At 35.3% G+C, this 19,640-nt stretch overlaps 1 protein-coding gene across 7 annotated transcripts in view; it reads left to right on the top strand.

Annotated features, from left to right (window-relative positions):
- Positions 1-19,640, top strand: part of CCDC150 (coiled-coil domain containing 150) — a 103,413-nt gene that overhangs the window by 14,887 nt on the left and 68,886 nt on the right. For 4 of the 7 annotated variants that reach the window (XM_032638652.1, XM_032638651.1, XM_032638649.1 and 1 more), the window contains 6 exons: positions 1,817-1,933; positions 7,705-7,797; positions 9,907-10,014; positions 12,063-12,187; positions 12,439-12,616; positions 13,173-13,241. In XM_032638652.1, the coding sequence (XP_032494543.1) occupies positions 1,901-1,933; positions 7,705-7,797; positions 9,907-10,014; positions 12,063-12,187; positions 12,439-12,616; positions 13,173-13,241 (606 nt within the window). In that variant the 5' untranslated portion in view covers positions 1,817-1,900. Of the gene's footprint in view, positions 1-1,816; positions 1,934-3,242; positions 3,374-7,704; positions 7,798-9,906; positions 10,015-12,062; positions 12,188-12,438; positions 12,617-12,997; positions 13,076-13,172; positions 13,242-19,640 lie in introns of those variants that run through there. The other 3 variants (XM_032638656.1, XM_032638655.1, XM_032638653.1) reach the window with 2 other exon arrangements.

Genomic DNA, 19,640 nt, shown 5'->3' with positions numbered 1-19,640 from the left:
ACTAGATAGTTAATAATCTTCCCTTTTAAAGAACTTAAATTGACTTAAGAAAAACAGAGGGCAAAGGATAAGAACAGTTCAGAAAATATATAAAGAACTAATAACCATATTAGAAAATGTTTAATCTCACTAGGAACCAAAGAAATGAAAAAAATATTAAGGAGTTGTTTTTCATTTATTAGCAAAGATTTAAGAAAGTGATAATCTGTAGTGCTGATGATATTCATTCAAATACTACTGATAAGGTAAAATTGGAAGGAGAATTACAAAATGTATCAAAAGTCTAAAAAATGTTTATACCTTTAACCTAGTGATTCCTTTTGTAGGATTTATCCCAAGGAAATAATCAGAAATTCAATGAAAGATTGATTCACAAGCATGTTCAGCAGAACAGTATTTAGAATAGCAAAACACTGGAAATATCCAAATGTTCAGTGTTACGTGTATGGTTAAGAAAATCATAGAACATTTCCAGAACGGGCTATCTTGCAACTATTTCATGTCAACATATTTTTCATCTCATTTCACTTTTTAAAAACTTCTGAAATTGTTAAATATATCATCCTTCAAGAAAACACATATAAAGTACATATGTACAATGTAGAGAAGAGTTATAAAGTGTACTCTTACATCATGTTTACTGGGGTTTAAAAATAGAATTTCTGGAACTTCCCTCGTGGCGCTGTAGTTAAGAATCCACCTGCCAATGCAGGGGACATGGGTTCAAGCCCTGGTCCGGGAAGATCCCACATGCTGTGGAGCAACTAAGCCCGTGTGCCACAACTACTGAAGCCCGCTCACCTAGAGCCCGTGCTCCACAACAAGAGAAGCCACCACAACAAGAAACCCGTGCACTGCAATGAAGAATAGCCCCCACTCACCGCAACTAGAAAAAGCCCACACGCAGCAACGAAGACCCAACGCAGCCAAAAATAAATAAATAAGTAAATAAATTAAAAAAGAAATTCTTTCAATTTAACGTCACTTCATAAAAGGAACAGCATTTTTCAGTTCCCATTTAAATTAGAAAGGATTTCTTTACTTCATGATAAAAGAGACTCTTAACCTTCTTTTTATCTTTATCTGACTCATAGTCATTTATTGATAGAAATAAGGTCAGTGTACCCAAATTCTTGAGTGTTGTTTTTGTCTGCTGCTTAACAACTACTTCATTATTTGTTTTGATCTTTAAGTTCCAATACATGAAAAAAGAAATCCGATACATAATTGAAACAGCTTTCAGAGGAATGTTTATAATACTATGGGTTAAAAAAAATATATATATATATATGTGAAGAAATCAAAATACAGGAAAATAAAGAGTTAAAAAATAAAGTTAGAAAATAGAGAAATACAGAAAATACATATACTAAGACATATTAGTGTTTTTCAAACTTGACAGCAATACATTGTAAGACATTTTACACTGCAACACCATACATACATGCATATACACAAACATTTCATGAAGCAGTACTTACCCTTCCTTACTACTTGCTATGTGCTCTGATATTTTCTTTCTATTCTTTTCTCCCTCGCCTTTTTCAAGTGCTTCTTGCAACTTACTAATGCATCTTGACACACAGTTTGGAAAACAGACTTACACAGTAGGAAGATGAGGGTAAAAAGTTTGACTCTGCATTTCTTAGAAGGTTATCCGTTAGGGAGAAACAAAAGCATGTTTCTGAGTAGTCATAAATGAACGAAGAATGGGGGTGAGATGGCATGTCTGGTAAACTTTTCATGGTGACTTTGATCTTTGTTAAACTGCTATGAAGTTCCCTTGCTCTTGCCTAACTGCAGTGTTGCTCTATAGCTAAGGAGACGACTGTCTGAAGAAAAGCACCTAAGGGAATCTCTTGAGAAACCTGGATCAGGCGTGCTACTCAAAATACAAGAAATGGGATCAACAGTGAAGGTGGAACAGAAACAGGTAGAGAGATTTTCTCTCCTTGTTTATGTTGGGAAAGTGAAACCAAAAGGGAAAAGCTAATGTTTTACCTACAAACCTATAGTTTTGCTTATTTCCTCTAGATTTATTAAATTCTTTTCTTTTCCTTTTTTTTTTTTTTTTTTTTTTGAGGTTCGCGGGCCTCTCACTGCTGTGGCCTCTCCTGTTGCGGAGCGCAGGCTCAGCGGCCACGGCTCACGGGCCCAGCCGCTCCGTGGCATGTGGGATCTTCCCAGACCGGGGCACGAACCCATGTCCCCTGCATTGGCAGGCGGACTCAACCACTGCGCCACCAGGGAAGCCCTAAATTCTTTTCTTTAGTATTCCTCTATTAACATTCTTACTACAATTTTAAAAATTTTAGTGCAAAATAAGAAAGGACTCAGATGCCATTTAGTCCAGCGCTCTTAATTTATGAATGAGGGAGCTAAGGACAGAGAGGTTATTTTGTCTCAGGCTTTACAGAAGTGAACTCTTAGTTCCTGGGAGGGAATCCTTCCCTCTACACCATATAATCTCTATTACAAGAATTGATTTTGGAAAGCACTGACCTAGTCTCTTGTTATATGTATTGTATATGATGTGCAGAGAAAAGAAAGATTAAACTGAGCTGACATTTGAAGCAAGGAATAAGTCAAATAATCAGGAATGTGTTTACATTGCTGTTTTCAAGGCTCATTATTTATTTTAGCATAATATTTTTGCTTTCATCAAAGTTGTTATTTGAAATATCTACATGTAATTTAGAATATTTTAAATTCTAAGTACCAAGGCAATTAGTAGTTTCAAATCATAATACCTATTATTGGATTACATAATTTTTATTAGTTTAATGAGTGCTGTCCTTCACAATGGAATTATAAAGAGGATTCTACTTAAAGAATTTGCAAATGATCCTTTATTACTATACTTTAGAGTGCGAATATAGTAGGCACTAGCCACGTGTGGCTATTTAAATAAAAATTAATTTTATTTGTTAAAATTAAACAAAATTAAAGATTCAATTCCTCACTCACTCTGGCCACATTTTGAGTTCTATTGAAGAGTGCACAGAAAGTTCTCCTGGACAGCACTGCTGTAAGACACTGTTGAAGAGTGCACGGAAAGTTCTTCTGGACAGCGCTGCTGTAAGACACTGCACTCTGTTGAGATCTTTAACTGTAACACATAAACACCACTTCTTCCTCCAGGAACATTAAGATCAGAAAAATCTGCCTTACGCCTGTGCTATAAGTTAGCTTAGTAGAAATCTTTACCTTACAGAAAAGAAGTTTTTCTTATACGATTTCAGGTGCAAATTTTGCAGCAAAACTGTGTTGCCCTAACACATTTCTATTCAGACCAACCAAGAACTACTGGCACAGGAGTGACAACAGAAAGGGAAGTTGGAGACCGCTACCTCACAGCTCAAGTCTGATCTAGGTATGAAAACAGATGCTAGAAATTACACTTTTGTTAGTTTTTTGAGATTTCATGTGAAAACTCTTAAGATTCCAAATTCTCGAAGTGGCCAGTGTTACTGGTATTTCCCACAGACCTGCATGTAAAAAGTTGCTGATTTCCTTTTTATCTGTGGCACTGAGAAAGACAGAGAATGTTGGTAATAAAATAGAATTTGACCCTCTTAATTGTAAACTTATGTGGATTTTTTTCAGGTTTATTTGACTGTGGACATGGGAACATTTGGGTTCTATAAATCTAGATTGAATATTGGATAATAGAATGCTAATAAGGAAATGAGGTCATTAATCCTTGCTCTCCTACTGATTCTAATGATTTATCATGTCAGACTCTCCATTCTTCAGGTTATCAACCTATTGTGGTCAACTTGTATTTGTAGAAATGGATAGTTGTAAGGTACCATAGAGAGAGGTTAGATTAACTACTCGTTTGAGGAGGAAAAAAACATCTGTTTTTAAAAAAAAGAGTCCTAAAAGGTGACAGAGCTAGGAAATGGAAGTGTCTAGACTTGATTCCAGGTCGCTCAGAGACATGCTTCTTCCAACCCAACAGCCCTTATCAGACTACTGTTTGTTAATATATAATTGTAACAGCAGTTTTCAGGTAGATCTCACTATAGAGATCACACAGAGTTCCAGTGCACTGCTTTACGCGTGAATAACACTTCATGATTTACACAGGGCTTTCACATACATTATCTCATGTAATACACAAAACTATCTGTAATTCCTAAAGTTACAAAATGAATAAATGGTGAGGTGAGGCCTCAACCTAGATCTTCTAACTCCAAACCCAGCGTTCTTGCCACTGTGGCTTCCCTGCTCTGTGGCTGTAATGAGGACAGGGAATACCAAAAGGGAAATGAAAATTAAAGGAAAAAAACATAAAGGGTAATCCATTCAATGCTTTTCCTTACTGCTTTTAGCAGAAAGTATTCTTTTTCCATATAGTTATTGAGTAATGAATTATTCTGTGAAGTTCCCACTGATAATGCCCCTAAATAATTTTCTGCCTTCCTGTGACGGCATGCCTACAAAAATACATGTTACATTTTATTGTACTACCACATTATCCCATTTGAGCCTTACAGCAAACTTGTGAGAAAGATAAGAAAATATACCCCATTCTACAAAAGGATAAAAAGATCTATAGTGAAGGACTCACAGTAAACAGAATAGCTGGGACTAAAACACAGCTCTTTCTATTATATTAGTTGTCCTTCTAATGAAGTGATTTTTTAAAATGTGACTTTCTTAATGGATTAATGCTTTATTTTGGAATTTTGTAAGAATATATGGAAGACCATTAAAAACATTGAGATTAGAATAACAGTAATTCAAATTAACATTGAAAAAAGGAAGCCTGTCTGAATACCAGCTATATGCTTCATATTGAATAATAGATGCTTTACATGCATGCAATTTTATTACTTTAAGGTACAAATAGTTATTCTAACTAGATTAATCAAAGGAATGCCTTTAGATATTTGCTTCAATGAATTTTAAAATGTACTCATTTATTAATAATTGTTTATTTTATTTATTAGCAATAAACATTATATATATATATGTGTATGTATATGTGTGTGTATTACACACACATTAATTAAAGTGAGTAAATTGTTCTCCGAAGTAGGATAAACATTCCCCTTTTAGTCTTTCTTTGATTAGTGGAATTTTCAAAATACATCATGTAGTTTATCTTTTTGATCCTTCACATATGTTAAATTAGAATTTATTTAAAATGAGTCTTGGACTCATTTTCAAGAAGTACAGTTTTTCTGAGTATATCATAAATAAAATGAGATTTTACGTGTGTTATAATTTTCTGGCTTTAGAATTTTTAAGTGAAACAAAACTAATAGACCTTTATGAATTTTCTATGAAGCCAAACATTAACCTCAGAAAAGTTTATATCTCTTGGCTGCTAGTATACAGTGCCAAACTGTTCTCCTATTTCTGCCTTTGGCTTTATTTTCACTGTATATACATACTCTGAGTGGTTTCAGATCTTTTATTTTTCCCACACCAAATCATCCTCCTGAGCTCCAGATGGTATCTTACTGCCAACTAATCGTCTATATTTAGATGCTTTGCAGATACCTCAAAACACATGATGAAAGCTTAAGTGTTGCAGTCATTTTTACTTATTATATCCTCCAAACCTGCTCCTTGCCCTGAATTCCCTGTTAGAATCCACCAACCACCCCCACTGTCCAGGTCTGTACACTAGATATTTTCCTTGACTCATCTACTGCCTTTACCCCACCGGTCAGTCACCAAGTCCTGACAATTCTCCCTGCTTGCTTTTCACAAGTCTTTTCCTTCTGCATCATTACCTCAGAGCCAGCTCTCATTGTTTTACACTTGGGTTACTGCAACAGCTACTAAACTGATCTCCCTGTCTTTATTGAGCCTTGGTCAGAGTAATCTAACAAAAGGCTTTTTGATCTTTTTGATTTGTGTGCCTCTCTGTCTTGAAATCCCTCAGACTCGTCATCATCTGTGCATTGAGTAAAATGTGACCTCATTTACCATTGTACGTGACTGTGGACTAGTTTCTTGATAATTTCAGGATTTAGTTTCCAGTCTATAAAAATATGATAGAAATACTTGCGTTCTCCTTATTTCTGCAAAATACAGACTAAAACAAATTTTTTTTAAAATCAAAGTTTCTCAGGGAAAATACCATGTGATTTCAATGTAGTTGTAAGTTATCATCATAGTTATGTGGACTTTTTTGTTTTTAGTTTCTAGAGATGACCTCATTTCCAAGTTGGTTGAAGAAAATAAGGGAGGTTTTGAGTACAGAGGTCTTCTTTCATCTCTTCACTAAATAGTATTTCCTCACTCATGTTGGTTTACAGTCCTTCTGATTCTCCTAAAATCTTTATTAAAAAAAGTTTCAGTGTAAATGAGTGTATATCCAGAACTGTTGTCAACTGGGTATTAGGAAGTATTTCATGAAGATTATTATAGTTTGAAAAAAGGTGAATTGGCAAAACTAATGAGACTTATTTGCATTTTATACCTATTGCAAATGAATTGTTGTGAAGCTTTTTTTATGAAATGTAAGAAATAGTAACTATTTTTGGTGATGGTTTATCAACAACATGAATGTATGTACTTACTACCACTGAATTTAACACTTAACACTTAAATAGTTTTATGTGAACTTACTCTTAGAAATAGTTAAAATGAGTATAGTGCTATACAGTAGGCCCTTGCTGGTTATCTGTTTTATATATAGTAGTGTGTATATGTTAATCCCAACCTCCTAATTTATCCTTCCCCGCCCCTTTCCCCTACAGGGGAAAAGAATCTGAAAAAGAATACATATTATTATATGTAATTGTATAATAATATAATGTATATTTGTATATAATATATAATATTAATAGTATTATTATATATAACTGAATCGCTGTGCTGTACACCTGAAGCTAACACAATATTGTAAATCAACTATACTTCAATAAAAAAGACATTTCATTAAAAAGACTTAAAAATGGTTAAAATGATAAATTTTGTTATGTGTATTTTACCACAATAAAAAATAAAAAATAGAATAAATGTTACTACTTTTATATCAAGACATTTCTAAATCAGTCTCATGGTGTAGATGTTATATGATGTTAACTTTTCTTGAGATGCTTCTTCCGGAAAGCTAGAAAAGTGGTTCTCTCTCTGAAGGGAGAGGACTTAGACTTTGTTCTTCCCCATTTGACGAAGTACCTATTAGGTAAAACCCAGCCCACAACTCACATCCCTATCGCCTTTCCCTCATCTCAAAGAGAACATTTTTTTTCACAGAACAAAGGTGCTTTCTTCTACTCCACCTTCAGGTATTCTTTGATGAAAATCTCTTCCCCTACTTATAATTTTAAAAGATCCTTGCATGTGTTTCTTTGAAATAATAAGCTCATACTGCTAATAGGAAGAAATGTGTATGTAACATAAACTAAAAATATTTCATCTCAGAAAGTAGAATTTTTTTTTGACATAAGGGTACTAGGTAAATATCAAGGTTTGTTTTTAGGCAAGTTCTTTCTAATTGGAGTCCCAGTATGAGAATATTTTTAATAAATAGTTTTGATAAATAATTAATAAATTAAGAGAAGTTTGGGAGTTGGATATATCAAGATTTTAAAAAATCCTTTATAAGACACTTATCTATGTATATTAGAACTTGAACTGGTACTAGCCACAATACAGAACAGGTATTTTGATAGAGATACATGTAATAGCTTTTACATATAGAAAAAGAGAAATTCTTTTTTTTTTTTCCTGTAGAATATACAGATGTCTTTCAACAAGGAACATGAACAAAATGCATATTTGAGGTCTGAAATAATATCCCTTCATGAAGCATCAGAAAAAGCACAGGTAAATCTTCCCATTTCTCTAGTGTTTAGATGTTAATTTTGTTCAGTTAAAGAACCAAGATTAATCCTGGTTACATGAATTCATACCATTGCCATCATCCAAAATTTTTATTTCCATAAGATTTACTTCATTTGTGAAACATCATCAAATTAACTACATTTCCCATTTCACCCTCTAAATTCCTGTGATACGTAGGTATTTGAGATATACTGATAAGACATGCACTAGTTTAAACTTTGCCTTGTTTGCTTTCTAATTTACTCACTAAATGTATGCCTTTTATTTCCCCCTGTGAAACTCTAAGCAGTTCAATGCCAAGGGCTATCTTACACTTTCTTTGTATCTTCTATGGCAAAGCACAGTAGGAACCTAATAAATACTTGCTGATTTTGGAGTTATGTGTAATCATTTTATGTGGGATAGTGGTTCCCAAATTCAGCTGATGTTTTCTGTATATGCATGTACATGGAGAGGAGTCACCACATATGCAAGCAACCAAGTTATTTCTCATAGGGCCCAAAGAAATAGTATCGATCGTTTAAAAGAATTTTTTGTTAGTGCAATTTGATTATTTCAATGTTAGGATCATAGTGTTGTTATGCTCTCTTTATGATAAAGAAAATACAAAATGTGATCTTTCATAAAATAATAACAGTTACTACTACTCTTACTATAAATGATAGTTAACATTTACTGAATCCATACTACAGTCATGGCACAATTCTAAGCACTTTATGTTACTAACAAATTGTAATCCTCTCAATAGGACTTCTTTAGAACTATTATTATTCCCATTTTAAAGATAAGAAAGTTGATATACAGAGAGGTTTAATAATATAGCTAGGGCTTCCCTGGTGGCACAGTGGTTAAGAATCCGCCTGCCAATGCAAGGAACAGGGTTCAAGCCCTGGTCCGAGAGGATCCCACATGCTGCAGAGCAGCTAAGCCCGTGTGCCACAGCTACTGAGCCTGCTCTCTAGAGCCTACAAGCCACAACTACTGAAGCCCTTGAGCCTAGAGCCCGTGCTCTGCAACAAGAGAAGCCACCGCAATGAGAGGCCCACACACTGCAATGAAGAGTAGCCCCTGCTCACTGCAACTAGAGAAAACCAGCATGCAACAAAGAAGACCCAACACAGCCAAAAATAAATTAAAAAAAAAAAAAATATATATATATAGCTAGTAAGTGACACAGTTGGAATTTGAGCCCAGCAATCTAGCTGTAAAGAAAATTCGCTATTTCTTTTCAAGGAGCAAGAGTTCTCCTCTGTCTTACCCCCAAGTATTCCTTGATAAGTAGTTTGTGCATCTGGTTATAACTTTAAAATGCCCATGAATGTATTCCTGTCTTATGATGCTGTCCCACTTATGATGCTGTCCAGATAATCTTTATCTCTCCTTTCTTGTTACTGTTTTTTTGAGTGTTTTTTCTATGAACCCTTCAGAGTTATTTGCCCCATCCTTAAGGAGTTTATACATTAAAACATAAGATCCTTACCAAATATACTTTGCAAAAATAACTGAGAATTAAGATAAATATTTTCCACAGGAATACAAATTTCAAAATACCAAAAGGGCAAGAGAATTATAAACTAACTACATGTATGATAGATGTGTTACAGAAAAGATTTTTGTTTTATTTTGGAAGGTTAATCTTGTGAAATGGCACAGTGATCTGTATTTGCTTTTTTGAATACTGTAATTGGTGATGAAGGAGCTTAGATATTTTGTTATCAGCTAAACAATTCTGAAAGCTCATCATCCAGTTTTGAGAATGAAACATTGGCCATGCATCTACATTGTAAATTCCATTCTGTAGATGTCTTGCTGTAATTGACCAGCATTCAAAATTATGAAGAATGGAAGATTGGTAAACTGCCAAATGCTTCAGTTCCACTGTATCAACAAATTTCCCCTTTTAATTTACAGTTGTTTAGGATGATGACTGCAAATATTTGAAAGTATTTTATAATCTAATGAAATATCAATTGGGATTAGGTTAAATAAATTAGGTTCACATGTATGTGACCATTGTTAAAAATGATGATACGTGAGTAAAAAGACTTATTTATTGGAGAGATCTGTGATTTGCTGTATATGTTGTCTTAGGTTTTGAATGACCAACTGACTAGAAAGTGTTCAGAGCTGAACAGAATGCTTCAGACTGTTAGAATGGAAAATACCAGAATCATTGCTGACCACCAAGCCATTCTGCAGGTATTCATTTTTAACACTAGTCAATTTCTGGTAGAGTCATCAGGAAGCCTCCTTGGCTAAGAGATCAGGAAATACAAATAGCCAACTGGATACATAAAATATTTTAGCAATTAGTTTCAAGGATTTTTCTGAATTATTTTATTTTTTAATTGTTTTCTGTTTTCATCAGAGGGGTCATTTGGCCTTACACTCAATGCTTTCTTAATGGTTTCTTCTCAAATATCATTACTTTAGGAAAAGTAATTACCTGTCCCAGTATTGATAGAATCATGGAGAATACTTATGACTGACCCTAAAGTATTTACCTTTTCCCCAAAGACCTGTGCTTTCCCATTTTGCTTATGCCATTCCCTCTGCTGAGAATGGTCTTTACTTCATTTTCAACTGTTTGAGATTGTGTTCATTCTTTAAGACTCACTTTCACCCAGAAGCTTGATCACTCCAATCAGAAAGAATCAGTTTTGTCTTTTAATTTCTACTTCTAGGACACTAAACAGGCTGTAATAATAAGGCTCTCTCTCTTTTTTTTTTTTTTTTTTTGAGCATACTTACTGCATACCAAGCATTGTGCTAAGGATTTTACATATATTACCTTCTTTAATCCTAGCAGTTACGTAAAGGGATATTTGTCATCCTCGTTTTACAGATAATAAAAATAAGATTTAGAGAAGTTAATCAACTTGCCCAAAATCACCCAGCTAGTATAGGGTGGAGCCAGATTTAAATCTAGATTTGACTCCAGACTCAGTGTTTTTAATCATTTATGTTATGTTGCTTCTCTTGTTCTGCATCCTATAGTAGTAGTTTATGTGCATGGCTCATTTCCTGTACTACATTCCTAGGACATTGTCTTACATATCTTTGTTATTACCCATAGGGCTAAGTGTGTTTTGCACATAACAGGTACTCAATAAGTATTTTTTATTCAGCAAGCATTTAGTGTTTATCTCATGCAAGTATGTTGCTAGATCTAGATAGAATTATGGCAGTGAACAAGACAAGTCCCTACTTCCATGGAACTTACAATTTAGTAGACTGAATAATGTGACTTATGTATGTAACACTTTCACAAACATTTTAATACTTTGGAATGTGACACAAGTGAGATCCCATTTTACCAGGTATGAAGGTGTGAAGGTTTGCCTTGCAATCAAATATTGTTCAAAAAGAAGTGTTTTAAAATACGTTTACAAATATAATTGTTAATATGTACTATATTTACAAAAGCTTTATAAATTGTAGGTAGAGGAGGTGTGCATAAAAATGCTGTTTTGATAATTGAAAATAGTAAGCCAGAGAAAATTGTGCAAAACAGTTATAGACTTTTGCTGTAGCAGTATCTGAGTGCAATTTCAGATACTGCCAAAAGAATTTACACTAAACTATGAAACATGATTGTCCCTGGAGAATGGAATTATTTGGAAGCGATGTGGGGGAGATAGAGGTGGAGCGATCATTTCACTTTATATATATAAAACAATATATAGATATTGTTTTACTTTTTAAAATATAGTATCATGTTGAAATTTTAAAGTACCAAAATATACTTAATATAGTTTTTTAAAAATCTTTTTTGGAGTATGGTTTCTTTACAATGTTGTGTTAGCCTCCACTGCACAACAAAATGAGTCAGCCATACACATACAGATATCCCCTCCCTCTTGGACTTCCCTCCCATTTAGGTTACCACAGTGCATTAGGTAGAGTTCCCTGTGCTATACAGTATGTTCCTATCAGTTGTCTATTTTATACATGGTATCTAAAAATTTGTTCATGTTAGGAGTTTTATAAATTTTGCAGCAAGCTGGATAAATAATGCATCTTGATTATTGGCTAGAAGAGCTATAAAATGATAGAATTGTGGTCAGGTCAGGGTAGGTACAAAGAGCAAGCTGGAAATTAAGATAAATTCTTTTAAAAAGGAGTTTTATTTATATAAATTAAATTTGTCTTTTGTAAGTATCAGTATCTTTGATCAGTTGTTTAGAGTGATACCCTATCAAATGACTTCTGGCATCTCAACTTTTAATATTGCTTCTAACACTCAGGAAGAACAGAAAATGATGACACAGACATTTCAAGAACAAAACTTACTGCTGGATGCAGCCCATGCCAGTATCACAAATGAGCTACAGACTGTTCAGAATGAGAAAACACAACTCCAAATGCATCTGTAAGTAAACTGTGGGCAACTTTTGCATCTTTTGTTTTTGCATTTGTATTTCTTATCTTTAATGAAAATGTTTAATTCTGCATTTGCTGGGCCAGTCACAAAAATAAAGACTCTGCCCTAAAGGAACTAGTTTTGTTAGAACATTTCGGTAACTGCTCTCAGGAGGAGATATGTTCTGTAAGAACATTTAGTCTTTCTGTTAAAGAAGAACTCTCGTTCAGCTTTCATATCTCCTTGTTCTCTTCCTGCAGGGACCATTTAGTCCTTGATCATAACCAGTGTATCCAGAAAGCACAGGATGCTGAGAAGAGGGCAGCTGTGCAAAAAGAGCTGCTAGAATCAACTATTGCAAGATTGCAAAGTGAACTGGAAGCATCAATACAAGAGAAGACCTCTCTGCTAGAGGAGAAAGAAGGACTTCAGAGAGAGGTAGGTAGAGGCAGATTTATGTTACCTCCTGGTTGTGGTGGTGATCTTGTTTTAAAATTTTATTGTAAGTGCAAAAGACAAGAAATACAACCCAGATGCAGTTTGTCTGAGTTGCCCATGAAAGAGATCTTTGGGTGGCTAATCTGTGTCTTTTAGCATGCGAGTGCACTGTGCCAAATAGTTACCCTTATATAGCATGAGTGAATGTTAACTAACCATTCACACATCCTCATGTTAGTTAAGGAGTCAGATTTTAAACTCGATTTTCCCAGTAGGAGTGGGACAGTGTAGCAGAAACAATGTAAGGGGAAACAGCCCTGTCTTCCTAGTTAGGAAAGAACCAGCAGAGTCTGACATGTAGACGTGTCTCTCTAATTTCAGGGCTATTTGTGAAGTCTGCTCTGCCTCAGAGACTCCCCGAGTGGCCCCTTTTCTGAGTGGATGTGCTATCTCTGCAGTGTAGGTATTAATTGACATGCAGGGTGTATCTGCTATAGTAGAGCCTGTCAGCTGTTTTTAAAATGACCCATTTCTTTTTTTCCCTTCTCTTGGGCAGGTTAATAAAACCGAGAAAGAAACAACCGAAGAAAAATGCAACTTGGAAAAGGAATTAGCTAAAAGCAAGGTATTCCACATTTTGTTGTTATGTCATTATATTTAATTCCTTCTGTATTGCTGCCTCCTGTATCAGCTTATCTTAATGAGGAGATGGGTTATTTTGTTGAATACCAAAACATGGGGGAAATAGAGAAGCCACGAAGCTGGATGCACTTGGAGCACTCCAGTCACTTCAGCGTAAGGCTGCGTCTGGGGAATGTTTGCTTGTTGAGCATCTCGTGTTTGCCAGTGAGTCATCACTGCCTCGGACCCTAGTGTTCACCGAGTAGCTTAGCCAGGGAGTCCCCTGAGAGTGAGCTAATGGGCCTGTGGGCTGCAAAGGGATGATTGCTGACGATGCTGATGTTTTTCTTTGTTTGTTTTTTGTTTTTTTTTAAAAAAGAAAACTAATTTAAGCTTCCTAACTTGTTAGCACTTGCCACTTTATTTGTGAGATACCTCTTTCTGGGTTCTATGAAGGTAGAATGGCCATAGAAACAAATACAATCCTTATTCAAACAAAAAAAATCTTTAAGACATTGCTCTTTGCATTTCAAAATTTGAAGAGGGTAAAGATTATGTATCACTATCATCTAGAGAATATATCTGGAGCATCAAGGACTATCAGCCCATCCCCATTCAATAAACCCAGCAACAGGTGTCAGATATAGTCATCAAGCCTTGACTGTTTCTTGACTCAACTAAATAGCATTCTTAGTACCATATATGTGAACTTTTAGTTTAAGAACTGGGGAGAGAAGAAAAGCTAAATTCTGAGCTGGAGCTCAAAGACAGTTCACTAAGCTGGCAGGTACCTTCTGTGGTTTAGTCACTCATATCTAGTGATTTGAAAACAGTCCACCCAAAAAATCTTTTAAATAAAGCTGACTTCCTGTGGCAAGGACTTTGCTGGTGTCAATGTGGCCTCAAATATGTTTTTTAAATTTTGGGAATTTGGTGGATACTATTAAGTTCATTAATACTTTTTGCTTTAAAATGCTAGTGAATATTTCATGGCTAAGGCAAATGCTATTTGTGATTAAAACATGGTATTATTATTTTGCTTGTCTGATTTCATTTGTTTTAATGTAGACTAAGTGTATGTTCAAGGGGCTGAAAGATACTTGCTCGTTAGAGAGGTTCTATTAAGCCAAATGACAGTGCTTCTACAGAGTTCCGTTTTTTGGCCTAACTTGATGTTTTTTACATGTGTACTCATTGTAAAGCTATGTTTTCTTAAAGTCAGGCTTACTAAGTTATAAATTAGAGTGAAATTCACCCTTTTTTTTTTACTGTACAGTTCTGTGAGCTTTGACAAGCACAATCATGTAACCACCACCACAACAATCGAAATATAGAACATTTCTATCACCCCGGAAAGTTCCCTTGTGCCTTTTAGTAGTCATCCTCTTCCTCCATCCCCATCCCCTGGCAACCACTGATCTGTTTTTCTATCCCTGTAGTTATGTCTTTTCCAGAATATCATATAAATGGTATCATACAATATGTAACATTATAAGTCTGGCTTCTTTTATTTAGTATAGAGCATTTGAGATTTGAGATTCATGCATGTTACTGTATGTATCAGTAGTTTATGTTCTGTTATCACAATTTCTTTACCCATTTGCCAATTGAAGAACATTTGGGTTGTTTCCAGATGTTGGCAGTTATGGAAAAACCTGTATAAATATTCATATGTGAACATGTATTTTTATTTCTCTTGGATACATATCAGGAATTGGACTACTAGATCCTACAGTAAATATATGTTCAACTGTCTTCCAAAGGATGTGTGCCATCTTGCATTCCTACCAGGAATATATGAGTTCCAGTTTCTCTGCACTCTCACCAGCACTTGGCATTGTCAGTTCTTTTAGTTTCAGCCATTCTGATTGGTGTGTAGGGGTATGTCATTGTGGTGTACTTTGCTTTTCTCCAGTGACTAGTAATATTGAGTACGTTTTCATCTGCTTATTTGCCATCAGCAACTTAAAGTGTCTCTTCAAATCTTTTAACCATTTTTAATTCAGTTGTTTGTTTTTTTTTTTTTTAAACATCTTTATTGGGGTATAACTGTTCTACAATGGTGTGTTAGTTTCTGCTTTATAACAAAGTGAATCAGCTATACATATACATATGTTCCCATATGTCTTCCCTCTTGCGTCTCCCTCCCTCCCACTCTCCCCATCCCACCCCTCCAGGCTGTCACAAAGCCCCGAGCTAATATCCCTGTGCCTTGCGGCTGCTTCCCCCTAGCTATCTACCTTACTACGTTTGTTAGTGTGTATATGTCCATGACTCTCTCTCGCCCTGTCAAAACTCACCCTTCCCCCTCCCCATATCCTCAAGTCCGTTCTCCAGTAGGTCTGCGTCTTTATTCCTGTCTTACCCCTAGGTTCTTCATGACATTTTTTTCCCTTAAATTCCATATATATGTGTTAGCATACGGTATTTGTCTTTTTCTTTCTGACTTACTTCACTCTGTATGACAGACTCTAGGTCTATCCATCCCATTACAAATAGCTCAATTTCATTTCTTTTTAAGGCTGAGTAATATTCCATAGTGTATATGTGCCACATCTTCTTTATCCATTCATCCGATGATGGGCGCTTAGGTTGTTTCCATCTCCGGGCTATTGTAAATAGAGCTGCAATGAACATTTTGGTACATGACTCTTTTTGAATTTTGGTTTTCTCAGGGTATATGCCCAGTAGTGGGATTGCTGGGTCATATGGTAATTCTATTTGTAGTTTTTTAAGGAACCTCCATACTGTTCTCCATAGTGGCTGAACCAATTCACATTCCCACCAGCAGTGCAAGAGTGTCCCCTTTTCTCCACACCCTCTCCAGCATTTATTGTTTCTAGATTTTTTGATGATGGCCATTCTGACTGGTGTGAGATGATATCTCATTGTAGTTTTGATTTGCATTTCTCTAATGATTAATGATGTTGAGCATTCTTTCATGTGTTTGTTGGCATTCTGTATATCTTCTTTGGAGAAATGTCTATTTAGGTCTTCTGCCCATTTTTGGATGGGGTTGTTTGTTTTTTTGTTATTGAGCTGCATGAGCTGCTTGTAAATTTTGGAGATTAATCCTTTGTCAGTTGCTTCATTTGCAAATGTTTTCTCCCATTCTGAGGGTTGTCTTTTGGTCTTGATTATGGTTTCCTTTGCTGTGCAAAAGCTTTGAAGTTTCATTAGGTCCCATTTGTTTATTTTTGTTTTTATTTCCATTACTCTAGGAGGTGGGTCACAAAGGATCTTGCTGTGATTTATGTCATAGAGTGTTCTTCCTATGTTTTCCTCTAAGAGTTTGATAGTTTCTGGCCTTACATTTAGGTCTTTAATCCATTTTGAGCTTATTTTTGTGTATGGTGTTAGGGAGTGATCTAATCTCATACTTTTACATGTACCTGTCCAGTTTTCCCAGCACCATTTACTGAAGAGGCTGTCCTTTCTCCACTGTACATTCCTGCCTCCTTTATCAAAGATAAGGTGTCCATATGTGTGTGGGTTTATCTCTGGGCTTTCTATCCTGTTCCACTGATCTATCTTTCTGTTTTTGTGCCAGTACCATACTGTCTTGATTACTGTTGCTTTGTAGTATAGTCTGAAGTCAGGGAGCCTGATTCCTCCAGCTCCTTTTTTCGTTCTCAAGATTGCTTTGGCTATTCGGGGTCTTTTGTGTTTCCATACAAATTGCAAAATATTTTGCTCTAGTTCTGTGAAAAATGCCAGTGGTAGTTTGATAGGGATTGCATTGAATCTGTAGATTGCTTTGGGTAGTAGAGTCATTTTCACAATGTTGATTCTTCCCATCCAAGAACATGGTATATCTCTCCATCTATTTGTATCATCTTTAATTTCTTTCATCAGTGTCTTATCATTTTCTGCATACAGGTCTTTCGTCTCCTTAGGTAGGTTTATTCCTAGATATTTTATTCTTTTTGTTGCAATGGTAAATGGGAGTGTTTTCTTGATTTCACTTTCAGATTTTTCATCATTAGTATATAGGAATGCCAGAGATTTCTGTGCATTAATTTTGTATCCTGCTACTTTACCAAATTCATTGATTAGCTCTAGTAGTTTTCCGGTAGCATCTTTAGGATTCTCTATGTATAGTATCATGTCATCTGCAAACAGTGACAGCTTTACTTCTTCTTTTCCGATTTGGATTCCTTTTATTTCCTTTTCTTCTCTGATTGCTGTGGCTAAAACTTCCAAAACTATGTTGAATAAGAGTGGTGAGAGTGGGCAACCTTGTCTTGTTCCTGATCTTAGTGGAAATGCTTTCAGTTTTTCACCATTGAGGATGATGTTTGCTGTGGGCTTGTCATATATGGCCTTTATTATGTTGAGGAAAGTTCCCTCTATGCCTACTTTCTGGAGGGTTTTTATCATAAATGGGTGTTGAATTTTGTCGAAAGCTTTCTCTGCATCTATTGAGATGATCATATGGTTTTTTCTCCTTCAATTTGTTAATATGGTTTATCACATTGATAGATTTGCGTATATTGAAGAATCCTTGTATTCCTGGAATAAACCCCACTTGATCATGGTGTATGATCCTTTTAATGTGCTGTTGGATTCTGTTTGCTAGTATTTTGTTGAGGATTTTTGCATCTATGTTCATCAGTGATATTGGCCTGTAGTTTTCTTTCTTTGTGACATCCTTGTCTGGTTTTGGTATCAAGGTGATGGTGGCCTCGTAGAAGGAATTTGGGAGTGTTCCTCCCTCTGCTATATTTTGGAAGAGTTCGAGAAGGATAGGTGTTAGCTCTTCTCTAAACATTTGATAGAATTCACCTGTGAAGCCATCTGGTCCTGGGCTTTTGTTTGTTGGAAGATTTTAAATCACAGTTTCAATTTCCGTGCTTGTGATTGGTCTGTTCATATTTTCTATTTCTTCCTGATTCAGTCTTGGCAGGTTGTGCATTTCTAAGAATTTGTCCATTTCTTCCAGATTGTCCATTTTATTGGCATAGAGTTGCTTGTAGTAATCTCTCATGATTTTTTTTATTTCTGCAGTGTCAGTTGTTACTTCTCCTTTTTCATTTCTAATTCTATTGATTTGAGTCTTCTCCCTTTTTTTCTTGATGAGTCTGGCTAGTGGTTTATCTATTTTGTTTATCTTCTCAAAGAACCAGCTTTTAGTTTTATTGATCTTTGCTATTGTTTCCTTCATTTCTTTTTCATTTATTTCTGATCTGATTTTTATGATTTCTTTCCTTCTGCTAGCTTTGGGGTTTTTTTGTTCTTCTTTCTCTAATTGCTTGAGGTGCAAGGTTAGGTTGTTTATTCGAGATGTTTCCTGCTTCTTAAGGTGGGCTTGTATTGCTATAATCTTCCCCCTTAGAACTGCTTTTGCTGCATCCCATAGGTTTTGGGTCGTTGTGTCTCCATTGTCATTTGTTTCTAGGTATTTTTTTATTTCCTCTTTGATTTCTTCAGTGATCACTTCGTTATTAAGTAGTGTATTGTTTAGCCTCCATGTGTTTGTATTTTTTACAGATCTTTTCCTGTAATTGATATCTAGTCTCATGGCGTTGTGGTCAGAAAAGATACTTGATACAATTTCAGTTTCTTAAATTTACCAAGGCTTGATTTGTGACCCAAGATATGATCTATCCTGGAGAATGTTCCATGAGCACTTGAGAAAAATGTGTATTCTGTTGTTTTTGGATGGAGTGTCCTATAAATATCAATTAAGTCCATCTTGTTTAATGTATCATTTAAAGCTTGTGTTTCCTTATTTATTTTCATTTTGGATGATCTGTCCATGGGTGAAAGTGGGGTGTTAAAGTCCCCTACTATGAATGTGTTACTGTCGATCTCCCCTTTTATGGCTGTTAGTATTTGCCTTATGTATTGAGGTGCTCCTATGTTGGGTGCATAAATATTTACAATTGTTATATCTTCTTCTTGGATCGATCCCTTGATCATTATGTAGTGTCCTGCTTTGTCCCTTTTAGTAGTCCTTATTTTAAAGTCTATTTTGTCTGATATGAGAATTGCTACTCCAGCTTTCTTTTGTTTTCCATTTGCATGGAATATCTTTTTCCATCCCCTTACTTTCAGTCTGTATGTGTCTCTAGGTCTGAAATGGGTCTCTTGTAGACAGCATATATAAGGGTCTTGTTTTTGTATCCATTCAGCCAATCTGTGTCTTTTGGTGGGAGCATTTAGTCCATTTACATTTAAGGTAATTATCGATATGTATGTTCCTATTCCCATTTTCTATATTGTTTTGGGTTCGTTATTATAGGTCGTTTCCTTCTCTTGTCTAGAGAAGTTCCTTTATTATTTGTTGTAAAGCTGGTTTGGTGGTGCTGAACTCTCTCAGCTTTTGCTTGTCTGTAAAGGTTTTAATTTCTCCATCAAATCTGAATGAGATCCTTGCTGGGTAGTCTTGGTTGCAGGTTTT

This window comes from Phocoena sinus, chromosome 7 (genome assembly GCF_008692025.1).
Source record: "Phocoena sinus isolate mPhoSin1 chromosome 7, mPhoSin1.pri, whole genome shotgun sequence".
Taxonomy (NCBI): domain Eukaryota; kingdom Metazoa; phylum Chordata; class Mammalia; order Artiodactyla; family Phocoenidae; genus Phocoena; species Phocoena sinus.
Note: the sequence above shows the minus strand (reverse complement) of the source record. Positions and strands in the feature narration are given on the sequence as shown.